The sequence below is a fragment of the Lagenorhynchus albirostris genome, chromosome 21 (assembly GCF_949774975.1).
Source record: "Lagenorhynchus albirostris chromosome 21, mLagAlb1.1, whole genome shotgun sequence".
In the NCBI taxonomy this organism is placed as follows: Eukaryota; Metazoa; Chordata; class Mammalia; order Artiodactyla; family Delphinidae; genus Lagenorhynchus; species Lagenorhynchus albirostris.
In genome coordinates, this window is record NC_083115.1 from 22,113,616 (window position 1) to 22,132,807 (window position 19,192).

The 19,192-nt window shown below is 45.0% G+C and overlaps 1 protein-coding gene across 6 annotated transcripts in view; it reads left to right on the plus strand.

Annotated features, from left to right (window-relative positions):
• Nucleotides 1–19,192, plus strand: part of ACSL1 (acyl-CoA synthetase long chain family member 1) — a 72,243-nt gene that overhangs the window by 19,561 nt on the left and 33,490 nt on the right. For all 6 annotated transcript variants that reach the window (XM_060136665.1, XM_060136667.1, XM_060136666.1 and 3 more), the window contains one exon: nt 963–1,189. In XM_060136665.1, the coding sequence (XP_059992648.1) occupies nt 963–1,189 (227 nt within the window). The remainder of the gene's footprint in view (nt 1–962; nt 1,190–19,192) is intronic.

The window sequence follows — 19,192 nt, forward strand, 5'->3', positions numbered from 1 at the left end:
GTCTCTTACTGTTCTCCATGCAGGACTAATCACAGAATGTCGATAGAGGAAATAATAATAATGCCCAACGTGGATTGAACACATTGTGGTGCCTCACACCATTCTAAGCTCTTTATGTGAACCATTTAGTCCTTATAAAAGCCCTATGAGATAGGTGCTGTTTTTATGGTTGAGGAAACTGAGGCACAGAAAGGGCAAGTGATTTGTCCCCAGTCATACAGCTGATGAGCTGGGGGGGTGGGATTTGGCTGTAGAATCTAGGATCTTAAATACTATTTTGTACTTTCTCTCAAATACTATGCTATAATCTCTCTAGATATTTGCTAGATAAATATCTCTAGATATTTATGCACACCCTTTTATTATTTATTTTAGCTATAATAGCTTGAGGAATATAAGTGACACTGTTTTGTTAGCATAGCCAACGCCAGTTTCCCCTGCGCTTATACGGCTGCTTTTGTGGGGAAGGTGAGGGGCCCACTCAAAACCCGGCTTGGTCTCTTTCACCAGCTGGGGAGCTTGTGCTGAGCTTTGTCAGAAGAAATGGAAACTGATGGCCTTCGGGTGGTTCGGGCTACTTTCTGCTCTCTGTTCTCCTCCCCATCAGCTGTGATAATGAGAGTTGAGTGTGTTTGATTAGGTGGAAGAGAACAAGAGAGAGAATATAAGGCAAGAAAATAGTAACTTATGCCCCTTGGAACATTATATGGCAGGAATTCTGAGTGACTAAATCTTTTTAATATGGTCAACGAAAACTTTACACAAGGTGATAGAAGTAAAACGAATTCCTAAAATGTTTTTAGAAAAATGAGATTTGACAGCCAGGAAAAGACCTGGACCATCAGCCTGTGGCTTTAATGCCCCCGATTGGTCAGCCAGCGTCGAGCTGATGATCGGCCCCGGGGAGTCTGGAGCAGCATCGCGCCACCCTGGAATGAACGTGACGTTTTTCTCTCTGGCAGATATCGGTGTAGGGTGCTACCAACCCAGGACGATGCAAGCCCACGAGCTGTCCCAGTTCTTTCGGATGCCAGAGATGGTTGACTTCCGGCAGTACGTGCGCACCCTTCCAACCAACACGCTCATGGGCTTCGGTGCGTTCGCGGCGCTCACCACCTTCTGGTATGCCACACGGCCGCGGGCCCTGAAGCCACCGTGCGACCTGGCCATGCAGTCGGTGCAGGTGGCGGTAAGTGGAGCCTGGCCGCCCCCGGGCCTCTGCCTCTCTCTCCACAGGTTCCAAGCCCCATCGAAGGCGGCGTCGGGCAAGATCCTAATCACAAGCAGATATTGGTGGGGCACTTTGTAAACTGAATGTGCTCCCCAAACAGAATTTCAGCAGTGATGAGAAGAGGAGGGCAAAAAAATAGGGCAGAGGGACACAGGCAGTGATGCTGCTTGGGTGTCTGGCCACATCACACGGAGCAGAGGCTCGTCCCGTAATCTCATGGGGCTTCTGCCCTGCGCTGGGCTCTGAGCTGTGCCCGGAGGATCCTGAGAGGGGAAAGGACAGGCACAGGGTCCCTGCCCTCAGCGGAGAAGACGGTAGTCAATTGTTAGAGAAAGAAGGATTTCACCTGTGGTTGTCTGATACCTGGAACACATTGCACAGGGGTTAAAAAGGACTCAGGTATTTGTTTCTTTTTTTGTTTTGGCTGCATACTCATTAATTGCTTCTTTATATCAAATTTTTTTTTAGTTGAGATTTTAGAACAGTTTTAGATTTACAGAAAAATTACAGAATTTCCTAAATCCCACATCTATTTCTGCTATTATTAACATCTAACATTAGTATGGTACATCTGTTTTTTGTTTTTTTAAGCTTTTTTTTAATTCTTGAATTTTATTTTATTTTTTTATACAGCAGCTTATTAGTTATCTATTTTATACATATTAGTGTATACATGTCAATCCCAGTCTCCCAATTCATACCACCACCACCACCCCACCCCCGCCGCTTTCCCTCCTTGGTATCCATACGTTTGTTCTCTACATCTGTGTCTCTGTTTCTGCCTTGCAAACAGGTCCATCTGTACTATTTTTCTAGATTCCACATATATGCATTAATATATGATACTTGTTTTTCTCTTTCTGACTTACTTCACTCTATATGACAGTCTCTAGATCCATCCACATCTCTACAAGTGACCCAATTTCATTCCTTTTTATAGCTGAGTAATATTCCATTGTATATATGTATCACATCTTCTTTATCCATTCATCTGTCGATGGGCATTTAGGTTGCTTCCATGACCTGGCTATTGTAAATAGTGCTGCAGTGAACATTAGGGTGCATGTGTCTTTTTGAATTATGGTTTCCTCTGGGTATATGCCCAGTAGTGGGATTGCTGGGTCATATGGTAATTCTATTTTTAGTTTTATAAGGAACCTCCAGTGGCTATATCAATTTACATTCCCACCAACAGTGCAAGAGGGTTCCCTTTTCTCCACACCCTCTCCAGCATTTGTTTGTAGATTTTCTGATGATGCCCATTCTAACCAGCATGAGGTGATACCTCATTGTAGTTTTGATTTGCATTTCTCTAATAATTAGTGATGTTGAGCAGCTTTTCATGTGCCTCTTGGCCATCTGCATGTCTTCTTTGGAGAAATGCCTATTTAGGTGTTCTGCCCATTTTTGGATTGGGTTGTTTGTTTTTTTGATATTGAGCTGAATGAGCTGCTTGTATATTTTGGAGATTAATCCGTCGTCCGTTGATTCATTTGCAGATATTTCTCCCATTCTGAGGGTTGTCTTTTCGACTTGTTTATAGTTTCCTTTGCTGTGCAAAAGCTTTTAAATTTCATTAGGTCCTATTTGTTTATATTTGTTTTTACTTCCATTACTCTAGGAGGTGGATCAAAAAAGATCTTGCTGTGATTTATGTCAAAGAGTGTTCTTCCTGTTTACATCTAAGAGTTTTATACTGTCCGGTCTTACATTTAGGTCTTGAATCCATTTTGAATTTTTTTCTGTATGGTGTTAGGGAGTGTTCTAATTTCATTCTTTTACATGTAGCTGTCCAGTTTTCCCAGCACCACTTATTGAAGAGACTGTCTTTTCTTCATTGTATATCCTTGGCTCCTTTGTCGTAGATTAGTTTGACCATAGGTGCTTGGGTTTATCTCTGGGTTTTCTATCCTGCTCCATTGATCTGTATTTCTGTTTTTATGCCATTACCATATTGTCTTGATTACTGTAGCTTTGTAGTGTAGTCTGAAGTCAGGGAGTCTGATTCCTCTAGCTCTGTTTTTTTCCCTCAAGATTGCTTTGGCTATTCAGGGTCTTTTTGCCTCCTTACACGTTTTAAGATTTTTTGTTCTAGTTCTGTAAAAAGTGCCATTGTTAATTTGATAGGGACTGCATTGAATCTGTAGATTGCTTTATGCAAAGCATTTGCATAGCATTGCTAAATTGCTAAAGCATTGCTAAATTTGCTAAAGCATTGCTAAATTTGCAAAGCATTGCAAATGCTTTGTATAGTCATTTTCACAATATTGATTCTTCCAGTCTAAGAACATGGTATATCTCTCCATCTGTTTGAGTCATCTTTAATTTCTTTCATCAGTGTCTTATAGTTTTCTGAGTACAGGACTTTTACCTCCTTAGGTAAACCTTAGATTTATTCCTAGGTATTTTATTCTTTTTGTTGCAGTGGTGAATGGGATTGTTTCCTTAATTTCTCTTTCTGATCTTTTGTTGTTAGTGTATAGGAATGCAAGAAGTTTCTGTGCATTAATTTTGTATCCTGCAACTTTACCAGATTCATTGATTAGCTCTAGTAGTTTTCTGGTGGCATCTTTAGGATTCTCTATGTATAGTATCATGTCATCTGCAAACAGTGACAGTTTTACTTCTTCTTTTCCAATTTGTATACCTTTTATTTCTTTTTCTTCTCTGATTGCTGTGGCTAGGACTTACAAAACTATATTGAATAATAGTTGTGAGAGTGGACATCCTTGTCTTGTTCCTGATCTCAGAGGAAATGCTTTCAGGTTTTCACCATTGAGAATGATGTTTGCTGTGGGTTTGTCATCTATGGCCTTTATTATGTTGAGGTAGGTTCCCTCTATGCCCACTTTCTGGAGACTTTTTATCATAAATGGGTGTTGAGTTTTGTCAAAAGCCTTTTCTGCATCTATTGAGATGATCATATGGTTTTAATTCTTCAATTTGTTAATATCACATTGATTGATTTGTGTATATTGAAGAATCCTTGCATCCCTGGGATAAATCTCACTTGATCATGGTGTATGATCTTTTTAACATGTTGTTGGATTCTGTTTGCTTGTATTTTGTTGTAGGTTTTTGCATCTATATTCATTAGTGATATTGGTCTGTAATTTTCTTTTTTTGTAGTATCTTTCTCTGATTTTGGTGTCAGGGTGATGGTGGCCTCATAGAATGAGTTTGGGAGTGTTCCTTCCTCTGCAATTTTTTGGAAGAGTTTGAGAAGGATAGGTGTTAACTCTTCTTTAAATGTTTGATAGAATTCACCTGTGAGGCCATCTGGTCCTGGGCTTTTGTTTGTTGGACAATTTTTAATCACAGTTTCAATTTCATTACTTGTGATTGGTCTGTTTTTATTTTCTATTTCTTCCTGGTTCAGTCTCGGAAGGTTGTGCTTTTCTAAGAATTTGTCCATTTCTTCCAGGTTGTCCATTTTATTGGCATAGAGTTGCTTGTAGTAGGATGCTTTGTAATTTCTGCAGTGTCTGTTGCAACTTCTCCTTTTTCATTTCCAATTTTATTAATTTGAGTCCTCTCCCTCTTTTTCTTGATGAGTCTGGCTAATGGTTTATCAATTTTGTTTATCTTCTCAAAGAACCAACTTTTAGTTTTATTGATCTTTGCTATTGTTTTCTTTGTTTCTATTTCATTTATTTCTGCTCTGATCTTTATGATTTCTTTCCATGTACTAACTTTGGGTTTTGTTTGTTCTTCTTTCTCTGGTTCCTTTAGGTGTAAGGTTAGATTGTTTATTTGAGGTTTTTCTTGTTTCTTGAGGTAGGATTGTATTGCTATAAACTTCCCTCTTAGAACTGCTTTTGCTGCATCCCATAGGTTTTGGATGGTCGTGTTTTCATTGTCTCTAGGTAGTTTTTGATTTCCTCTTTGATTTCTTCAGTGATCTCTTGGTTATTTAGTAATTATTGTTTAGCCTCCATGTGTTCGTGCTTTTTACGTTTTTCTCCTTGTAATTTACTTCTAATCTCAGTGTTGCGGTCGGAAAAAATGCTTGATATGATTTCAGTTTTCTTAAATTTACCGAGGCTTGACTTGTGACCCAAGATGTGATCTATCCTGGAGAGTGTTCTGTGTACACTTGGGAAGAAAGTGTAATCTGCTGTTTTCAGATGGAATGTTGCATAAATATCAATTAAATCTATCTGGTCTGTAGTGTCATTTAAAGCTTTTGTTTCCTTATTAATTTTCTGTATGGGTGATCTGTCCATTGGTGTAAGTGAGGTTTTAAAATCCCCCACTGTTGTTGTGTTACTGTCAATTTCCTCTTTTATAGCTGTTAGCATTTGCCTTATGTATTGAGGTGCTCCTATGTTGGGTGCATATATATTTATAATTGTTATTATATCTTCTTCTTGGATTGATCCCTTAATCATTATGTAGTGTCCTTCCTTGTCTCTTGTAACATCCTTTAGAGTCTATTCTATCTGATATGAGTATTGCTACTTCAGCTTTCTTTTGATTTCCATTTGCATGGAATATCTCTTTGCATCCCCTCACTTTCAATCTGTATGTGTCCCTAGGTCTGAAGAGCATCTCTGTAGACAGCATATATACGGGTCTTGTTTTTGTGTCCATTCAACGAGCCTGTGTCTTTTGGTTGGAGCATTTAATCCATTGACATTTAAGGTAATTATCGATATGTATGTTCTGAATTATCATTTTCTGAATGTTTTGGGTTTGTTTTTGCAGGTCCTTTTCTTCTCTTGTGTTTCCCACTTAGAGAAGTTCCTTTAGCATTTGTTGTAGAGCTGGTTTGGTGGTGCTGAATTCTCTTAGCTTTTGCTTGTCTGGAAAGCTTTTGATTTCTCCGTCAAATCTGAATGAGACCCTTGCTGGGTAATCTTGGTTATAGGTTCTTCCCTTTCATCACTTTAAATATATCATGCCACTCCCTTCTGGCTTGTGGAGTTTCTGCTGAGAAAGCAGCTGTTAACCTTATGGGAGTTCCCTTGTATGTTATTTGTCATTTTTCCCGTGTTGCTTTTAATAATTTTTTTTGTCTTTAATTTTTGCCAGTTTGATTACTATGTGTCTCGGCATGTTTCTCCTTGGTTTTATCCTGCCTGGGACCCTCTGCGCTTCCTGGACTTGGGTGGCTATTTCCTTTCCCATGTTAGGGAATTTTTTGACCGTAATCTCTGCAAATATTTTCTCAGGTTCTTTCTCTTTTTCTTCTCCTTCTGGGACCCCTATAATGCGAATGTTGTTGCGTTTAATGTCCAGAGGTCTCTTAGGCTGTCTTCATTTCTTTTCATTCTTTTTTCTTTATTCTGTTCCTCAGCAGTGAATTCCACCATTCTGTCTTCCAGGTCACTTATCCGTTCTTCTGCCTCAGTTATTCTGGTATTGATTCCTTCTAGTGTACTTTTCATTTTAGTTATTGTATCGTTCGCCTCTGTTTGTTTGTTCTTTAATTCTTCTACATCTTTGTGAAACATTTCTTGCATCTTCTCGATCTTTGCCTCCATTCTTTTTCTGAGGTCCTGGATCATCTCACTATCATTATTCTGAATTCTTTTTCTGGAAGATTGCCTATCTCCACTTCATTTAGTTGGTTTTCTGGGGTTTTATCTTGTTCCTTCATCTGATACATAGTCCTCTGCCTTTTCATTTTGTCTATCTTTCTATGAATGTGGTTTTTGTTCCACAGGCTGCCCGATTGTAGTTCTTGCTTCTGCTGTCTGCCCTCTGGTGGATGAGGCTATCTAAGAGGCTTGTGCAAGCTTCATGGTTGGTGGGACTGGTGGTGGGTAGAGGTGGGTGCTGCTCTGGTGGACAGAGCTCAGTAAAACTTTAATCTGCTTGTCTAGTGATGGGTGGGGCTGAGATCCCTCCCTGTTAGTTGTTTGGCCTGAGGCAACCCAGCACTGGAGCCTGCAGTGTCCTTGTCCCTGAGGTGAGCCACAGCCACCACCACCACCACCACCACCACCACCACCACCACCACCCCGCCTCTGCAGGAGACCCTCCAACACTAGCAGGTAGGTCTGTTTCAGTTTCCCCTGGGGTCACTGCTTCTTCCCCGGGTCCCAATGCGCACACTACTTTGTGTGTGCCCTTCAAGAGCGGAGTCTCTGTTTCCCCCAGTCCTTTCAAAGTCCTGCAATCAAATCCCACTAGCCTTCAAAGTCTGATTCTCTGGGAATTCCTCCTCCCATTGCCGGATCCCCAGGTGGGGAAGCCTGACGTGGGGCTCAGAGCCTTCACTGCAGTGGGTGGACTTCTGTGGTATAAGTGTTCTGCAGTTTGTGAGTCACCCACCCAGCGGTTATGGGATTGGATTTGATTGTGATTGCGCCCCTCCTACCGTCTCCCTGGGGCTTCTCGTTTGTCTTTGGATGTGGGGTGTCTTTTCTGGTGAGTTCCGGTGTCTTCCTGTTGACGATTGTTCAGCAGTTAGTTGTGATTCTGGTGCCTCTCGCGTGAGGGAGTTGGGGCTTGGGGAGTTCTAACAGGATGAGGCCGGACTGGGAGCCTGCAGGGTTCATGTGGCCACAGAATTTAGGATGGGTGTGAAGAATCAAGGACATTCAGGAGGTGTGTAAGGGGGGATAGGGAGGGTGGGAGGGAGGGAGGCGCAAGAGGGAGGAGGTATGGGAACATATGTATATGTATAACTGATTCACTTTGTTATACAGCAGAAACTAACACACCATTGTAAAGCAATTATACTCTAATAAAGATGTAAAAAAAAAAATCAGGAAAAAAAAAAAGAGATGTGTAAGGTAGAGTTGGGTGCCATGGTTGTGTTTAACTTGGCCAAACAAAAGGTCAGGCTCTCATCGCTCTAAGAACCAAGCAGAGAGTGATGTTCCGTAATTCGGGCTTACTGCGGGGGGAGGTGATCGGGAAGTCCAAAGGGAGGGTCTCAGCGCTCCTGCTCTACCTTCCTTACCTCGAGAATCTCTTTTTAAGGTTAATAGAAAAGATGAAGCAGCCAGGTGTTCACTGGTGCTTTGACTCTTTTTTTTTTAATTTTTTTTTTTTGCGGTACGTGGGCCTCTCACTGTTGTGGCCTCTCCCGTTGCGGAGCACAGGCTCCGGATGCGCAGGCTCAGCGGCCATGGCTCACGGGCCCAGCCACTCCGCGGCATGTGGGATCCTCCCGGACTGGGGCACGAACCCGTGTCCCCTGCATCAGCAGGCAGACTCCCAACCACTGCGCCACCAGGGAAGCCCTGGTGGTTTGACTCTTCACCTACTCTCTGTAGTTTCCTGCTTTCCCCTACCCAGGTCAGAATTCATTTTCAGGATTTATGACTTGCAAAAGAAAAGCATTGGGAAACAGAGAATCACCTCATGTACTTTTAGATGTAGCAGTGAATGGTCGCCCCCCACCCCCTCCCTGCCCTCCTCTGACCTGGACTGATGGTCACGAGCAGGAGAGTGTGTCCTTCCAAATGAAGCCCTGGCCTAATTAATACCTTTTTGTTATTTATAGGGTTTCAGTTCTTTGTTTCATTTCAGACAATTTCTTGGATTCATTAATGTGAAACTCTTAAAATATATAAAATGATATGTCAGTGTAATTCATGCCAAAATGTAAAAATAGAATGAACTACTGCTGAGGAAAGCTGGCTTTGTATTTTATTTCTAGTTAGAAGGTAAACTTAGTATTTCACAACAGCTAGTCATATACCAAACGTAAATAGAAGTTAATTTTTTCTAATATGTGTGAAGTTTTTGGCATCCCTTCTCTTCTGGCAGAGGACCTGGTGTCTCACCGTAGCATTGCCATCACTCTGAAAAGAGTACTTGGCCAGTATAGATTTAAGATATTTTTAATTAAGCAGTAACTGTAAAAATTTAAAAAGCCAAATTCTTATCGTATGAGAAATTGGAGAGGCACTTACAATGTGGTTTTTAAGTTCCAGTTTAGCATAAAGTCATTGAGCCTTATTAAAATAATCATACATGTTCTCTGTAGAACAATTTAAAACTGCAGGTAAGCAGAAAGAAAATTAAAATCTCTAATTCCATTACCTGGGGTATGGCTTCCTGATTTTTCTCCTTGCTTATAGGAATAGATTTAGCTCTGATTTTCAGAATTTGTAGGTCTTAGGAAGAGACACAAAATTTGCTTTGCATATCTAAAAAAGAACTTAAAATATTGAATTTGGGATTATGATACTTAGTAACATAGATACTTTTGTCTAGCTAGCATCGTCATATGGACTTGCATGGCAGAAACAGTAACTTAATTCATTAAGTGTTAATCAGGAGCCTGTCTGGCTGGCACTGTTGAAGGGGCTGATCGGCGGAATAAAGCATTGTTGCTTTGTTCCCACTTTGAAGCCAAGTAAGCACCATTTGCCCATCCCCACCTTCACACACCCCTCCCATTTTGCACAGGCAGTTTTTTCACCCTCCTCTTCCCGTAAACTCTTCATGGCTGTGAGAATGAGAGGAATCTGCCCTTTGGGTTTGGCTGCATCTCATCACTACCCACACGGGCTGCTTCCCAGTCACACTTTTCTTTTAAAGCAGCAGCACAGTGGGGACTTCCCTGGCAGTCCAGTGGTTAGGACTCCACGATTCCACTGCAGGGAGCGTGGGTTCCATCCCAGGTCACGGCAGTAAGATCCTGCATGACACACAGTGTGGCCAAAAAAAAAAAAAAAAAAAAAAAAGCAAGAAAATAAATAAATAAAGCAGCAGCACAGAGGTTCTGGATAAGTTAAAGCTTCTAAAATTTCCTTTTACAAATCAGGGTAATAAGGTGGATGTTAGCACCCGTGCTGTAGACCTGTGCAGGAAAGGTGATACAGACACACGCTGTAGAATAGGGCAGCAAAACTGGAGTTGGCAACGGAATCCCAAAAGTCTCTCATAAATTTTTGAGCCTGGTTTGATCAAGACCCTATTTAGAGAGCCGTTGCCCTCTGTCTGCAGGTACAGCTCCCAACCTGCAACAGTGCGTGTCCGGGAAGAATTCTGTCTTCCACAGCGTTTCTCTACTGTAGCTCCGTAACTTTGAGCAGGGGATGAAAGCAAGTTTTTGTGTGTATATCTGGGTTTTTTTGGTTTTTGTTTTTTAAATCACATTCACAAGTGATGTGCAAGTTTTCCAGTTTTAGCTGGTCTCAACCTGTTCTCTGGAATTGAGATCTCATGTCCCACTCATGAAGGTGATCTTTGCTGGAGTGACCAGAAACCCCTTGGGATTGGTCAGGGCCCAGGCCGTGGTAGTTGCAGTTACGGGGTGTAGGAGAGCATTTTGGAGCCGGAAGGGACTAGAGGGACAGGGGCAGCTGTGGCCGAGGCTGGACCTGACTGCTCTGCTTGAACCAGGCGGCCTTGGGCAGCTCACCCAGCCTGACCTTCAGATTCCTCATCTGGAGAACGGAAGTGATGGGACCTTCCCTCCCGCAGTGTTCAGAGACTGCACAGATGCAAGCAGCATCCACTCGGCTCAAGAGAAGTGTTCAGTAAATGTTGGTTTCTTCTTCCGTGAAGGTCTTTTCTTTGAACCCTCACATTTTATACATGAGAAAATAACTGAGCCCACAGAGGTGAAATTATACCATAAGGTTAGTAGAAGTTCTGGAACTCTGTTATGCTGCCTCATTACGGTAGTTGAAAGTTATGTACTATAACTAGGACTCTGGTCGGGGGAAAAGGATAAAGCAGGATAATAAGGAAACTTTGGATCCGTGTAGGTAGGTAAATTTGACGAGTCAGTGGCTAGAGTTTCTAAACCCAGGGGCAGACTCTTCTGAAAATGGAGTTACAGGCAGATGAGTCCAAAGGTAGTAATGGAAGGAGGAGAAGGTACAGGTAGGGTAAGAAACAGAGTCTGGGGTCCCCCACACAGGTTGGATGTATCGATAGGATCAGAAACTGTCAAGAATGAGGTGGAGGTGGGGGCCGGGGGAGGGGCAGAGCACTGTCAGAACCTGGACAGCAGCCCGCGCGAGTTGTGGTGAGCTTCTGCCTTCCCTGGACCGGGTTGGGCATAGGTGGGGTTAGAGCAGAACTCGGTGCTCATGGGGTCGTGGGCCTGGGTTTAAGGGGTTTAGGCAACAAACCATTACAAAGTATAGACGAGAACCATTGCCATTGCGGGAAGGAGGTGGCAGGAAGAGTATGTGAATTCCTCCAATTGATGAAAGATGTCTTACACGCATTGAGATGGCTATCTTCTCAAATTACGTTGGAAAGATTTTTGAGACCTACCACGAGATTATAATGCACTGAAACGAAAACTCAAGTTAACTGTTTTGTTTTGTTCTTAAAAATTAGAGAAGGGAATACATCGTAGCGAGTAAAAACGTTTTTATACCTTCCAGTCCTTAGCGTCTTGGTTTTTTTGTTTTTTGTTTTTTTTTTTTTTGCGGTACGCGGGCCTCTCACTGTTGTGGCCTCTCCCATTGCAGAGCACAGGCTCCGGACACGCAGGCTCAGCGGCCATGGCTCATGGGCCCAGCCACTCCGCGGCATGTGGGATCTTCCCGGACCGGGGCATGAACCTGTGTCCCTTGCATCGGCAGGCGGACTCTCAACCACTGTGCCACCAGGGAAGCCCCTTAGCGTTTTAAAGGCTTCATTTGAAGACTGTCACAACTTAGTTGAAAATGTACCTCTGGTAACTCGACCAGTCAGTCTTTAACAGAGTCACTGTTTAGACTTGTTACCAGGGCTTGGCTTAGTGTGGGTTCATACCTTTTAATATGTAGAACCAGTTCTCTGGGTATAACTCATCCTGTCTCCGTGATGGATGACTTACTTCCACCCCAGATAACCTCATGACATCCAGGTCACATGCTGGCTGGGTGACCCTTTTGCATGAAAGGTTGAGATTTAAACATTCATATGTTGGGATATATATACGGTGAGGAATTTGCCTTAGCATTTTAATCCCTTGCTGCTGAAAGTCAAATATAGAGGCTGTGACACTCTGGATTCGATCCTCCCTGAGTCACAGAGTAGGTATGAGATGGGCATTCATTCAGCAAATACATGGTGTGCCCAGATCAGGCAGGAAGAGGCTGCTGCCCTTGTGGAGTGTACAGTCCAGCAGGAAGGACCACCAAGGACTCCTTCCAGCCCTGGCAGAGGACAAGGGCCATCCTCAAACTAAGAGTCACATGAGTGACTTGTCTTCATGCCATAAAACTAGAACCACAGTTCTTTATCAGGAAGAACTTGAAAGAAGCAAACTAAGGGTAGCACATCCAGCCTGTGGAAGACGTGCTCAGTCTTTCGAATTCAAAAGTCCCCTCCTCCAGGGAGGCCTTCTTGATGCCTTTGCTCATCTGGACAAACCTCTGGCCTCCCAGCTCACGTGCCCACTGTGACACGGACTGGCATTCTTAGTCCATGTGTGCAGGTGCCTATGGAGTCTGTCACTGAGTAGGATTTCCCCCGTGGCTGGCAGAGTCACGCTCAACACAGGGTGTGGGTGTAAAGACTTCCTTGCAAACTGGCAAAGCAGTTTCCACACGAGAAGAGAGCAGGTCGTTGTTTGAAAGCTTTTATGAAGTTCTTACCATGGACTTGTGGAGGCAAAGGGGTGATGATGGTGCCCCCCCAAAAAAAGAGTTGAACTCCTAGAAACAGTGAGTAGAATCGTGGTTGCCAGGGGCTGGGTGGGTGGAGGAAACAGGGAGAGGTTGGTAAAGGGTCCAGACTTTCAGCTGTCAGAGGAATAAGGTCTGAGGGTCTGATGTCTGACATGGTGACTGTAGTTGATAATGTTGTATCGTATAATTGAAATTTGCTGAGAGAGTAGAACTTAAGTGTCCAAAAAAGATTTAAAAGGGTAAATATGTGAGGTGATGGATGTGTTAATTCACTCCATGGGGGGATCCTTTCACGACGCGTGTGTGTATCACGTCACATTGTCCTCTGTAGATATGTTACAGTGTTGTCAATTACACCTCAGCAAAGCTGGAAAAACACAGCGAGGATGGCGATGCCCTTCTGGACCTGAGTGGAGGGGCTTAAGCAGCTGTTGAATTGGGCAGGATGAGGGGCAGCAGCGTCGGGATGAGCCCGAGGGGAAGTTGCAGGGGCAGAGCAAGAGGAAGGCTGTCCAGGAAGGGCAGGTGTGGCCAGATGGCGGGATCACTCACTCCTCTGATACAGCCCTGTGGGCGTGCGGAAGACTGGCAGGGCATCTGCGGAAGACTGGCAGGGCATCTGCGAGGGGCGTTAGCCTCCTCAGGCCTTGGTCTGAGCCAGGTCCACATTAGGAGGAAAGGAGGGGGCAGCCTTGTTCCTGCAGTCATGTGTAAATATGAACGTAAACGTGAACCTCATTCTCATCTCTGGGAAGCCTGGGAACAGTCGACTAGGAGAGCGTGTGAGACTTTGGAAGAATCCTTGGTATGAGGCTCTGGCTTCATATCTGTCTGGGATCCTTGTGTAGATCTGTGATTAGGCATTAACGCACACTTACTTACCATTTGTAATTGCAAGCTTCTGTCACTGTTCCCCACGGCCTGTTCTCCCCTGTGATATGATTATGCATGTGGTCAGGTAAAGAGGTGGGCAGAGATGTGCCCTTCTAGCCCCACCACTGGCGACCTTGTTGCTGTGAAATTCAGAGAATTTTCACACAGGTTTTCCAGAAACATCACAACTTCAGAGGGCATTTTCAGCCAGTTGTCCTAGCAGTTGGGGCACAGAGGATGGGATGGAGGGGACACGGGTTCAAGCCCTGGTCCGGGAAGATGCCACATGCTGCAGAGCAGCTAAGCCCGTGCGCGACAGCTACTGAGCCTGAGCTCTAGAGCCCACGAGCCACAACTACTGAGCCCATGTGCTGCAACTACTGAAGCCCACGTGCCTAGAGCCCGTGCTCTGCCACAAGAGAAGCCACCGCAATGAGAAGGCCATGCACCACAACGAAGAGTAGCCCCCGCTCGCTGCAACTAGAGAAAGCCCGTGTGCGGCAACGAAGACCCAATGCGGCCCAATAAATAATTAAATAAGTAAATTAATTAATTAGCCTCGCCCCAAGCAAGGTCCACTCCTGTCGAATGAAACATGGCAGATGTAGGCCTTCTGAGCCTCTGGGCAAAAACCCCGCCTTCACAGCAGCCTCTAAAGGGCCGAGCAAGGGTAAGGAACAGACGCGTTTCCTTCCGCCTGTGAGCTACTGCCTCGCACGTTCTCAGTGGCCAGCACTCAGAGACGCTACAGGCAGGCTTGTTTTGCTGGACCAGTGTGTGTTTGTGGGAATTTGGATTTTGTGCCTCTGAACTCTCCCCTTCCACGGAGGTGGGAGGGAGCTTTTTCCCTCGTGCAGTTGGCTAGTTTTCTCTGGTGACGAGATTGACCTGTGTTTGGCGGCACAGAACTGGTTTGCTAAGTACTGAGTCGGCCTCCCCCACTCCTTAGGCAGGTCCTCCCGTCGGTACAGGGGGCGCTCAGGAAGCTGAAAACTGGAGAGGAAACTGGGGTGGGGGGACAGGAAAGCCTCCTGAGGATTAGAGGAGAGTGATAGAGAACCAGACCCCCACAGGTGGCCACCAGGATCTGGGCTTGTCTCCTGCAAGGTGGAGATGAACCGTGTGTGGGCGAGTTTGAACCTGGATGTCCTACAGGCTGGTCTGAAGCTCGCTCTGCCGCATTTTAGACGTGGGACTGAGACGGGAAGGTCTCCCCACCGTCTGTTTGTCCATTTTCTCATCTTCGAAGTGAATACTTCCTTCCAAACCTCCTGCACTCAGATGAGAACACCCAGCACCGGTTGTAACGGATGCTTCTGCCCCTTCTTCACTCACTGTGTATAAAGGATCTCAGGAAGTTGGCTGGTTAAATGGTGAGCGCAAGTAGTAAACCTGAGGGTTCATGGTTGCATGGTTACATTTATGTCAACATAATGGAGGAGTCTAGGTATTTTTAAAATACCCTGTTCATTATCCTAAAACATCTGGTTGGGAACATCACCTATTGGCTGGTCTTGAATAAAGGCCCTAGTTTGCTCTGTCAAAGATCTCGTGTTGCTGGATAGAACTGATGGCCAGAGAGCGTCTAGGTCCCCGGATGGAAAAGTCTCTGTGTGCCTGTTTATAAAAGGCTGCAGGTGATGGTGGCCTGAACAGGTGAGATGCATGTGAAATCTGTGTGCTGGGAGGAGTGTATTTTACATGGATGATATTGGAAAGAGCAAAAAAAAGTCATTTTTACCCCCAAAAACTGTGGTTTCCACCTGCTGCTTTTCTCCCTAGAGGTGGATTAGATAAAATCCAGCCCAGTCTTCAGCAGCCTCTTTAGATGTTACTGGGTTCTCCCCACTCCCTCTCTGCTGTCCCTTCCTTCCCCTCCTCCCTCCTTCCCTCCCTCCCTCCTACTTCCTGCCCTCCCCCAATCCATCTCCTTAGAGGAAATAAATGGTAGTAACATAATAGGTGGTTGACTGTTGGGGCCATTTTCTAGATGGAGATAAATGGGACCACAATTTGTAAAGCTCAGGCCTTTCTATCCCTGAGAAATCCTCAAGGATGTAATAATTTGCTTTTGCATTTATTCATTCATTCATTCATTTATATTTATTTTTGGCTGCATTGGGTCTTCATTGCTGCGTGCGGGCTTTCTCTAGTTGCGGCGAGCAGGGGCTACTCTTCGTTGCAGTGCGTGGGCTTCTCATTGTGGTGGCTTCTCTTGTTGCGGACCACGGGCTCTAGGCGTGCAGGCTTCAGTAGTTGTGGCTCATGGGTTCTAAAGCACAGGCTCAGTAGTTCCTCGGCATGTGGGATCTTCCCGGACCAGGGCTCGAACCCTTGTCCCCTGCATTGGCAGGCAGATTCTTAACCACTGTGCCACCAGGGAAGTCCCTGCTTTTGCATTTAAATATGGGAGTGATGCAAAATGAGTCTCACCATCAAATGTTCCTTTTTCTCAAATATTGGCAAGAGCTCTAGTGCTGGGAACCATCGATTCACAGATGTTCACTGTCTTCCTGTCCTTACTGCCCCTGAGGGGAACTTGAACTTTTATTTCCTAACTCAGCCCACGTGGGGAGACTGACCTCTAGAGGAACCTTTGCTTGTGTAGCCATTGCCAAATATCCTCGTGACCGCGATTTGACGGTAGGATGGTCACTACCCACTGACTCACAATCTTTTCTTTTTTTAAAAGTGGGAAAACTGTATAAACCACATTAAAGAGGAAAGAAAAAACCCTTGATCCTCCCTGACTCAATCTTATTGGCCAATTTCCTGCACATTCCACTGGGGTTGTCTGCATAGCTCTCCCTGTTTTTTGTTCACCCCCCATCTGTAGGTTATGTCAGAAGTCCAGAGAGGCCAGATTTAAAATATTTCTTCATTTAAGTAGGTGTTCCTAGCAATAGCTGCATGTACTTGGATAACCCGATAGTTAAATGCCCTGCCTTTGAAATGGCTCAATTCTGTAGCACATATGGACATTTGAGCTTCTGTTGCACTCAGCATGTAAGCCCTCACCTTGCAGGTGTAACTAAGGTTGCTAACACCCAGGGTTTTTGGGTAGCACTTTCGTTCAAGATGAACGGTAACTCGTATGCACATCAAAAATGATGAGTCCTGGGGCTTCCCTGGTGGCGCAGTGGTTGAGAATCTGCCTGCTAATGCAGGGGACACAGGTTCGAGCCCTGGTCTGGGAGGATCCCACATGCCGCGGAGCAACTAGGCCCGTGAGCCACAACTACTGAGCCTGCGCATCTGGAGCCTGTGCTCCTCCACAAGAGAGGCCGTGATAGTGAGAGGCCCGCGCACCGCGATGAAGAGTGGCCCCCGCTTGCCACAACTAGAGAAAGCCCTCGCACAGAAACGAAGACCCAACACAGCAAAAATAAATAAATGAAATTTAAAAAAAAATAGTTCAACCCAATTTAAAAAAAAAAAAAGATGTTTAAAAAAAAAAAATGATGAGTCCTGGGCTTCCCTGGTGGCGCATTGGTTGAGAATCTGCCTGCCAATGCAGGGGACATGGGTTCGAGCCCTGGTCTGGGAAGATCCCACATGCCGTGGAACAACTAGGCCCGTGAGCCACAACTACTGAGCCTGCGCGTCTGGAGCCTGTGCTCCGCAACAAGAGAGGCCGCGATAGTGAGAGGCCCACGTACCCTGATGAAGAGTGGCCCCCACTTGCCGCAACTAGAGAAAGCCCTCACACAGAAACGAAGACCCAGCACAGCCAAAAGTAAATATATTAATTTAAAAATTTTTTAAAATATTACTTCTAATTGTGATAAAATGCACATAATGTTTACCATCTTAACCATTAAAAAAAAAAAATGATGAGGCCTTATGGGCATACTGTGATCATCATGGAGCAACAAAACACAGACCTTGTTGCTCGGTCTTCCCTACCCTCATTTCACTCAGCTCCTCTCCTGAAATTACAGAGTACGCCTTACAGTTAAGTGACAATGTGACCTGTCACCCAGTGTTTCACCTATACCTTAAATTGTACAGTTCTGGCATAGAATTCATTTACTGCTTTATCGTCAAACTTTTGCTACTTTGCTAATTAGAGTAATAATAAATGTCTTGTCCTCGGGTTCCTTTGCCAAGATGATGGCCTTATTTGGGATGTGGTTAGCTTCTTTAACTTTGATTTGGCTGTTTTACCAGCATGCCTCTCAAAGTCCTGAAGATCATATACCACCAAAACGGTAGTGTAACCAAAGAATTACTTAGGCAAAAGTTTGTTATAAAACGATACTCCAGAGCAGTGATTCTCAAAGTTGGAACTGGGGAGTTGACCTGTTGTCTTGAAGAGATAGGGTCTCCATATATCCAGAGCTAAACTTCATCTCTTTTTTCAAACCTACCCCCAATCCCTAGTTTCCTATTTTGGATAAATCGGAACTGCTGTTGTCTCAGGCCTCCGACTCTCCTTTCCTGTTTTCCTGCATCCAGTTACCTACCAGTCCCATTCATTCGTGCTTAGCGCCTCCAGTCTCACGTCCCTGCCCTAGTCCAGGCCCACGTCAGCTGGTCTCTGTCCATCCTGTTCCGTACACTGCTTACCCTCCTTGTAGATTTTAAAGCATTACCCGTATATTCACCACTCCCCTGCTGGGGACCTTAATGCCTCCAGGCTGGCGCACCAGAGTCCCCGGAAGGGCCAGCTGAAACGCGGCTGCTGGATCACACCCCCAGAGTTTCCGACTTGGTAGATCTGGCAGAGGGCTCACTAAATGCTTTCCCTACAAGGGCCAGGTGTTACCTTGACCATCCTCTGAGGACCTCAGCTCTGGGGTGAGCCTGTGCTCTGTAGATTCTAGGCTTCTCCTCTCTATTCGTTCCAGCTCCCTCCACACTCCTCTGCTCAGCCAGTACTCTTGGAGTCCCTCTGGTCATGTAGGGATAAGGTTTAGCTGCCTTCAGAACAAACCCTGTATCTATCTTATTTGCCTGGTTCCCACCAGCTCTGTTGGCAGCCGTGGGCACCGCTCAGCAGAACGCACTGGGAAGGCATTATTGCTTTTGCAGAGAGACAACTGAGTAGTGCCACGGATGAGCGACCGTCCTGAGGAGAGGTGTAGGTGGCACCACGCTAGGCTGAGGTCATGAGGGCCTCTCCGCGGGCCGCCGGGCTGCCTGGGCCTTCAGGCCATGTGGTGACACGCAGAGCAGGTCGCAGGTCGGCGGGTGGCCAGGAGACAGCTATTTAATGGCGGCTGGCTCCCCTTTAGCAGGCGCACCTTTTACTTTTCTCAGCGTTTTCTCTCCTTCCCATTTTGTATCTTTCAGTCTCCTGTCTCTCTCTTTCTGTCTTAGCCTCGATGCCCTGGGTCTTTGGGGTAGCTTCCTGGGTTGAAGAGGCTTCTGATGTTTACTATAAAGCCACGAATTGCTTCTGAATTTTAATCTGAATATTTGTTGGTGAAATGATATAGGCTAAGAAGGACTGGCCTTGTAGTTAGGACACGTTATCAGGTGTCTGAGTAACATTCTACACATTAGTGTTTTACAGGAAAGTTCTTGTTTAACTAAAACTAACCCT